The sequence below is a fragment of the Octopus bimaculoides genome, chromosome 1, assembly GCF_001194135.2.
Source record: "Octopus bimaculoides isolate UCB-OBI-ISO-001 chromosome 1, ASM119413v2, whole genome shotgun sequence".
Lineage (NCBI taxonomy): Eukaryota > Metazoa > Mollusca > Cephalopoda > Octopoda > Octopodidae > Octopus > Octopus bimaculoides.
In genome coordinates this window covers 105,268,984-105,278,000 of record NC_068981.1, presented here as the reverse complement: position 1 = coordinate 105,278,000, position 9,017 = coordinate 105,268,984, and the positions used below count along the sequence as shown (strand labels likewise).

At 36.4% G+C, this 9,017-nt stretch overlaps 1 protein-coding gene across 3 annotated transcripts in view; it reads right to left on the bottom strand.

Moving 5' to 3' along the window:
- Window positions 1–9,017, bottom strand: part of LOC106871076 (uncharacterized) — a 75,761-nt gene that overhangs the window by 34,450 nt on the left and 32,294 nt on the right. For all 3 annotated transcript variants that reach the window (XM_052968855.1, XM_014917349.2, XM_052968859.1), the window contains exons 4-5: window positions 4,907–4,975; window positions 371–425 (exon numbers count right to left, since the gene is read on the bottom strand). In XM_052968855.1, coding sequence (XP_052824815.1) covers window positions 371–425; window positions 4,907–4,975 — 124 coding nt within the window. The remainder of the gene's footprint in view (window positions 1–370; window positions 426–4,906; window positions 4,976–9,017) is intronic.

Genomic DNA, 9,017 nt, shown 5'->3' with positions numbered 1-9,017 from the left:
TATATATATATATATTTATATGCTTTTGGTGTGAATGGTTTTGTTATATGGTGCCGTATTTTACAATTCTGTAAATAATAATAATGGTATTTTTAGATAAGCTTAAAGTTTATGCCGTTCACCGTGCAATGACTAAGGAAAATAGTCTAATAATGGGGCATATAAGCCCTCGACAGGAAAAAGAAGGCATTCCTATCTGCATGGGACATAAGCTTTAACCTTATATAAAAATACCATACATACACACACACACACACACACACATACATATATGCACGTATTTACATTTGTGTGTGTGTGTGTATCTGTAATATGCATTTGTACATACATGAGTAAGATTGAGTAAATAGATTGTATAGTGAAAATTTACCACTTTCGTCCTTTTTATTCTGAAGTGCATCGTGGAGGTCTTCATCAAGACTTTCCTGTAAACAGCAATTGTTTAATAAGAAAATGTAAGAGCAGTAAAATATATTTCAATGTTAATTTCTTATATAAACATGAAAGTTAAGATGCATAGTAGTAGTGGTGGTGGTGGTAGTGGTAATGATTTCTTTAATTTGTCATGAGGGTGATGAATATGAGATCATTATGAAGACAAATTACAAAAACAATGTCTTTCCATGAATCAATCGCACAAAAACTCCTCAGAAAATAAAAGTATAAAATAAAAATGTAACGGAACTTCTCAATGGAAGATAGCTACCAGATACCAAACAAGGATCCCACACAACCTGGACTACTCTGACTATCGAGAGCAAATACCCTCTCCTGGCTGTGCTTTGTAACCTATAGATACATGCTGAGAGTGGGCACATGCAGAGAACAGACCCATTCTTTTGGGCTACATTTTACTATTTTCACTTAACCTTCAGCTAATTTCCTTAAACAAACCATTTCCCTCATCATTCTCACCTCCCTCTTTTGGTGAAATTTTAAAAAGCCCAAAAGTTTATATCTTCTAATCTTTTCAATCTTGTCTACATTCAATCTTTTTTGTCACAGTAACCAGACAGGAAAACTTCCACCTCTTCCTGGCTTAAGAAAAGTGACATGAGAATCCTCACTATGGGGTTAACAGACATCCAGATCTGTCCTTCAGCAAAACTTTGCATGCATCTTGGATGACTCAGCTGATGATGCTTTTGCCATGTAGAGTGAAATAATTCTTTTGTGGAATGGTGAATATTGAAGAAGATAAAGCTATGAATAATAGCATGTAAATACTAGGTTGAAAAACTCTTTGGATAGAAAAGCTTGTATGATGCTCATGGGATATGAGACCACATCTTCTGTGGAAGTTACCACAATCTTTGGGCTGGAACTCCTCTGTAATAAGCTGTTTAGTTTATCTTTCTTAAGTCCTGTGTCTTTCCAAGAATGTTCTTCTTCTGCCTACTTCTAATCCTCTATAGAATACAAAGTTTTATGCACCACCAAATGTATTACCCAACTGATGGGGAACTGTGAGTATTGGATAATATTTCAGATGTTAGCCACTCAATGTTGATCTTTGCTTGATTCAGAACTGCTGCTCCCACAAAGGGAAAAGCTTCAGGAAAATGTACTTCACAAATAGTGACTACATCTCATTGGTCAGGAATCTCAGCAGATACCAAATACCTCAACATGTCAATACATCATCGTTCACAAGTTGGTAGCAGAAAGTGGATGAAAAAACAGGCACTGAAAATATTTAATAATAATTATTGATAATAATACTGTTAAATCTACAAAGTTACTACATGCTTGAACTCACTATCTTTGATGGCTCCACACACACACATATATACGCACACGCACACACACACCTCAAAGTGGCTACATATACAGACATCTCAAAGCATCATTTTTGAAAGATTTATTTCTAGAAACTAAATAATATCATTTGATGCACTTAATACTCAATCTAGTATTTAGTAGACATGCTTTATGCAGTTTATAATGATTTAACCCCTTTGGGCATCATACTAACAAATAGTGTCCATGCAGATAACAGAATAATGAGAGTTGTCTATTTACTTTTGAGGTCTCTGTTTAGAGAACACTGCCATAATGACATCACCAAGACTTGAATTCCATTTTCATTCCAAGTAACACTCCAGTCCTAAACAGTTATCAAACATCTACAAACCTAAAGCAAAACTCACATTGGTGCACTATCTGAAGCGGTGTTGTTGCTACACACATAAGGAAAAGGAAGCGATGCAAATGATTGAGAAAGAGGCATCAACCACTGTCCCCCAAGACATGCATTTTCTTCTTACAGTCTCATCTATTGTTAATGGCCTCCACTTTTCTGCATTAGCTTATTATTTTGAACTCCTTCCATATCAGCTTACTGGTATTAAAGCTGAACATCAATTGTAACAATCTTACTAGTGTCAGAAGGCATGCAAAAGTTAGAGGTACTTTTAATATCTCATGAATGTCTAATAAGAAAAATAATAATGGAAAGCAATGTTCCTATTCTACTTTTTACCTCAAAATATATGATGTGAAAATTTAATATTATGACATAGATATTCAATATAAAAATTTAGTTTAGTATGACAAATATTTAATATAAAAATTTTATATATTTCAAAGGCTATGTGGTAAATATTTTGGCATTTATTTATTTAATTTATACTGCAATTAGTAAACAATAGCAGTACTGCTTACCAAGCCAGTTATTTCATTGTCCATTGCATTTCTATGGTAAAAGTAACAGAGCATCTCTATAACTCAGTTCAATACAAATATCACAAGCAACTTATTAAAGAGCAGCAAGTTTTCAATTTTCTTGCTTATGCTTACATTATTTTCTGATGTATAACTGAGGCAATGACTTCTGACCGAGACCTTTGGAAATATGCTGTGCATGAGAAGACCTGGCAAGCCAAGTGAGACCTAAATCCAAGGCTTCTGCCAAGGGTGTAACCAGCCCACTTATGCGTACCTTCCTTCATTGGACACTAAACTCCACTTGCGAAGACCTGTTGAGGCAAGTGAAATTGAACTAAATTCGACAACTGGCACCCATGCCAACATCATCTCCTTCATTGGACATGAAACTCGGCTTGCGAAGACCTGTTGGGGCAAGTGAAAGCGAAATCGTGATGGCACCTGTGCCCAGCACCGCCTTCCTGGCACTTGTAAAGACATTCGAGCGAGATCGTTGCCAGTGCCGCTGGACTGGCTCCTGTGCAGGTGGCATGTAAAATACACCATTTCAAGCATGGCTGTTGCCAGTACTGCCTGACTGGCCTTTGTGCCGGTAGCACGTAAAAGCACCCACTACACTCTCGGAGTGGTTGGCATTAGGAAGGGCATCCAGCCGTAGAAACTCTGCCAAATCAGATTGGAGCCTGGTGTAGCCATCTGGTTCACCAGTCCTCAGTCAAATCATCCAACCCATGCTAGCATGGAAAGCGGATGTTAAACGATGATGATGATGATGATGTATAACATCAAAAGATATTCCTTGACACACACACACTTACATGATAGGATTCTGCACAGTTTGCTTTTCAACTTCTACTCACAAGGCATTGTTGGTAGAAGACAAACACAGGGTCAAACCTGGATCAAAGTGGTTTGGAAAAAAACTTCTTAATCACGCTGCATGCCACAGCAACCATTTAGTTGCTTTCTTTTAGTAAAGACATTCTTCAGTTGCAGTGAAAATATTTGCAATATAAATGGACAATATTCTTTTATTCTTTTACTTGTTTCAGTCATTAGACTGTGGCCATACTGGTGCACCACCTTGAAGAATTCTAGTTGAATGACTTGACACCTGGTTTTTAAAAAAAATTTTTAGAGCCTGGTATTTATTCTATCAGTCTCTTTTGCTGAACTGCTGAGGGGATGTAAACACACCAATCCCGGTTGTCAAGTGGTGGTGGTGGGGACAAACACAACACACTAACACATATATATTCTTTCATTTGTTTCAGTCATTTGACTGCAGCCATGCTGGAGCACCACCTTTAGTTGAACAAATCGACTGCAGGATTTATTCTTTGTAAGCCTAGTACTTATTCTATTGGATCTTTTGTTGAACCGCTAAGTTACGAGGATGTAAGCACTCCAACATTGGTTGTCAAGCAATAATGGGGGGAACAAACACAGACATACAAAACATACACACACACACACACATATATATCTATATATGTGTGACAAACTTTTTTCAGTTTCCGTCTACCAAATCCACTCACAAACCTTTGGTCGGCCCAAGGCTATAGTAGGAGACACTTGCACAAGATGCCCCTCAGTGGAACTGAACCTGGAACCATGTGTTTGGTAAGTAAGCTACATACAGTCACTCCTGTGCATATATATATATATATATATAGTGAGAATTTACAAAAACACCAAAAACGAAGATGGGTGTGTAAACAACAAACAGATGTATTAGTTTAATGCTCGGGAAGTGAGAAAGTGTGTTACGTTTCGAGTCTACACTCTTCGACAGAAAAGAACACAGAAATAAACAGTGAGAGAAAATAAAAAAGGTTCAGTGGCTAGTGATCTATCATGGCGAATGTACAATGGGCTTCTTTCAGTTTCCATCAACCAAATTCACTCACAAGGCTTTGATTGGCCTAAAGCTATAGTAGAAGACACTTGCTCAAGGTGCCACGCAGTGAAACTGAACTTGGAACCATGTGGTTGGGAAGCAAGCTTCTTACCACACAGCTATGCCTGCGCCTATGTTCATATCGTAGAAATAAAGAAACTTTAAGTTTAGTATTTCTGATGATTTTGTTAACTGTGAAATTAACCTTACACAAAGACTGCAGAAAGAAAGAAAAAATAGCAGTGCTCTGAAGATTATAGTGATGAGAGACCAGAATAGTAAAGTAAACAAGAAATCAAAAGATAGCAATAAAATTAAATGTGTTATTGAATATCAAACCTTATAATCCAGAAACTGATTAATACAGGATCTCTGAAGTATTTCCACAGTGATACAAATTAAAACCACCTAGGATGAGAAAAATATAGATATAAATATTTATTATAATATAAAGCAAAATGAAAAAGCATAATTGAAAATTAATATCTTATAAAAGGTGAAGTTATGCAGAAAGAACATTAAATGTTGATAATAACAATAACAAAGATATATTAAATATTCAATTCATTGTGATATTTTGAGTTAAAACTTCTTTACAAGGGCTTTAAAGAATGCAAGAGACATGAATTATGTATCTATTCTGTTGACATAGCAAATCCTTGTGTGATATTTGAATTATCATATATGTAAAGATGTAGAAATTTGGGGCTGTGGATTGTGTTCCATGGTCTGTCATGTTAAGGTGACATGTGTATGAGATGCAATTGGATCAAATCAACACTCTTCTTAAAAGAATAATATTTTTAAAAATCACAAGCATCCTTAAGGCCCAGATTTAATTTTGGGTTTCTCTAACATTAATGGGCGAAAAATTTGACTACTTTTTCTAGGAGGACCAGTGACTATGTACTGGTCTTTCATTAGCCTACTGAGAGGCAGCTTTTTCTCCATTGGAGGAATTGAATTTAACCCTGGAAACCAATGAAATTCCTTTAGTTCCACATTGCTTACAATGGTATTACCTGCTCTATCTGCTCACATTGCATTATCAGTGACAAGACGAACTTTCAACTTCTTTGCTGGTCAACTGGTTTACCTACCGATTTATCTGGAATCCTAGAGGATTAAATTCACCTGTCAGTACTTAACTTTATTATACCATCAATGCTCAGACATTAAATTGTAGTTATGTGAAGATCTGCATAATAGAAGCATAAAGAGCTTAAACACAACAGAGATTTTCCAAACCAGCATGTGTTCAATTGAAAAACACAATAACGTCTCAAACTGAAGAATTTTACATTTTGCTATATCATATTTATACATATGAATAGCACTTCTTATTGAGTTTCACTCAACTCTGATGTAAGAGTTGAGCCTAGTATCTTAGAAAAGTTGAAGAATGTTAAATTAATATGCCATGCCTTAAGGCACATTACAAATTCCACATTTTAACAAAATTTTAATGTATACTGTATCCTCATTAGGCTTCCTGTACTGAAGTCTAAGGTTATGTCCAAGAAATCAACTGTATTCATGTTGGTGGTAACCGTTATGGACAGGCCAAACTCCTTAACTATGGATAACTAAATTACAACAGGTATATAGTCCATTTTTTGTATTAAAGTGCATTGTTGTACCATTCAAAACTTTTTATTCTTTATTAATTAAAATATATTAAAAGAAAATACGTAGTTTACCGTAGATGAGTAAACTAAGAATTGCACATACTGTATGGAAAACGAAACTCAGGAGGCGAGTGTGTGGTGTTGTTTTGCATTTATAATAAAATAAATATATAAAAATAATAAAAATATATATACAGTACAGTACTGTTTCTACTTTGCAGATTTTCACCCATCATGGGGGTTGGGGGTTGGAACGTAACACTCGTGATAGACAAGGGATTACTGTAATTGTGCGCAAATTAAAATCTGTGGTTGTACATCAGTTAATATAGTATTCATGGAATGTTCTTTGTGCTTGATTAATATATACATGTGTGTGTGCGTGCTTGTATTTGTGTGTGTCAGTGTGAGTGCATGTTTTGGTGTGTGTGTGTGTGTGTGTGTGTATGTTGGTGTGTGTGTGTGAGAGAGCGAGAGAGAGTGTGACTCCTTTCAAAGTTGTGTTATTGTTACTGAAAATCATTGGCTGTGCTAAAAAATATATAGTTGAATTTATATATATGGCTGTTTGCAGTTGTAGGTATTACCAAGTGCTTAATAAGTTTGCTTTGCAATCATGAAACCTTAAGTTTGGTTGCTCATAGTGTCTTTTACCATAGCCTGAGGTTGACCTAAGCCTTTAGAGTGATATTGGATAGATGGAAACTCTGAAAGCCTGTTGGATATATAAGCCATGTTGTACTTTGTGTTATGCTGATTTTACATGAGGGTTGTGCTAAGGATATATGGCAGCTGACTTCAACTCCATTTTCTGATTGCATGTAAACCATGAGTTTATCATGCATGCAGACCTTAATTTCAGCCAAACAGAGTTCATTGTTCACTTGATAAGTTGCAGAATTTTCTTTCTGTGATGGCCTTACATACAGACACTTTTAGCACAAAAATTCAGTGGGAATTGGGATCCCGTTCATTATGATATGCTGTGAATTCTTCTCTCATAGCTGCTTGCACAACTTCATACTAAAACCAGCATGATTTTGCTATTCACAGCTTTATCCCAACTTGGAGATGAATGAAGAATCAATACAGTCACACAGTTTTGCTGCGATGTGAAAGATCAGCTTAATTGTCAGTTATTTGTTGAAGACTTCCAGCACCTGTAAAATATGATGTTTATGTAAGATTGACTCTATCTGTATTTTCATGAAGCCTTGTTGTATATGAACTGACACCAAGTCTGTGTTATAACTAATGCTACAAGAACATGTATTTGTGAAATACTCATCTATTAAATCAGATATGGGCAATATTTTTTATGAAGCAGGCTATGTGAGACATGGCTATCATCAGATAGGCTGCACTAATAAAATGATTCAGGGTAATTTTTTGTTAGGTATGCCATTCAGAAAGTTCTGCAGGCCACAGTTTGTCCATGACTGCATTAAATCATGCTAATGCATTAAGTAGGCATCTCTGCCGGTCAAACAAATGAAGTGCGCATTGTAGAAACCAATGGGGGATGCCATTTACTACATAGGTGTGCCTTTTACTGCAAATGTTTGTATGCAAAATCAAGCGGGATACTGTTTTCTTACATGTGGTTGAATGCAAATATCTGTGAATTGTAATGCTATCAGTAGTAATGCGACAACCAAGAAGCAGTCTGCTTCTGGTCACCATTGAAGATGGACATGTAGCTCATGGCTCCGTCTAAGAACACTGTCAGGTAGCGAATTTGCATTTTTGTGTGAGCTGGGTAGAAGTATTGTGTTTTTATTTTTACAGTATATTCTGCCCAGCTCTGGGGCATTTACGCTTGCTTGGCGGTGAATTTGTTGCTTGTTTAGCAAGCAAAAGTGTGTGTGGCTTGCTGCTGGTGGGCTTGTTTGAACAGCCAGTACAGCAAGCCAGAAATATTTGTGTGAATTGTTGTTTCACAATAGTGAAGAGAAACTTGAAAAAATTTATTGTCTTCAAACAACTAAGAAGGTTTGAAAACTACCAATTTGAAAAAAAATTTTCCTCTTGCTTTGGATTTCAAAGGATTGGATTTTTACCAACAAAGTGATGGTGGCAACGGAGCTGGGATCAAATTGGGCCAGAGTACCATTGTGGCTCGAAAATTTTTTCTGCCTGAAACTGTATTTTTATTTACTCTTTCTGAACTGTTGTCTTTCCTTTCTCTTTCTTTTACGAACTTTTTTAGTACAAACTATTATTTTATTTCTGCTGCTTTTTTTTTTAACTATTTTCTTTTTGCCTGTGTTTATAATTTTTGTTGTGTTTATTTTTATGTGGACATTTTTCTCATGGCAGAGAATATAAAAAAAAATAAGGCCACTGCTGTGGAGTGGGAAATTACCCCACCCAAGCAGTGGTTAAAAGACATGAACAATAGAACGGTGGTGCTAAGGACCTATTCTAGGCCTCTCGGCACCATCGTTCAATACAACAAAGAATGTATTGAGAAAGAGTTGGCAGAATATCTGCCAACTGTAAAATTTATTTCCCGGGGGAACAAATTTGCAACAGTATGGTTGCTATTTGGTACTCCCGAGGAAGCCTGCACCTTCGCAGGGAAACCCCTGGAAGGAAAAGAAATTGTGTTCCTCCCCACTTATTGCGGGAGAAAAATAATAAGAGCCTGGGTGTGCGGGCTACCCCCGGGCATAGAGGCCGGATGGATTGAAGATACCATCCGCTGAGGCTTGGGGGATAGCGGCCCCAGGCTGCTTAATGTAACTATGGCTCCCGCAGTTAACATAAAATAATCAATATGATTAGCATTACACTGAGTAAACAGTTTGCATCTAATTCTG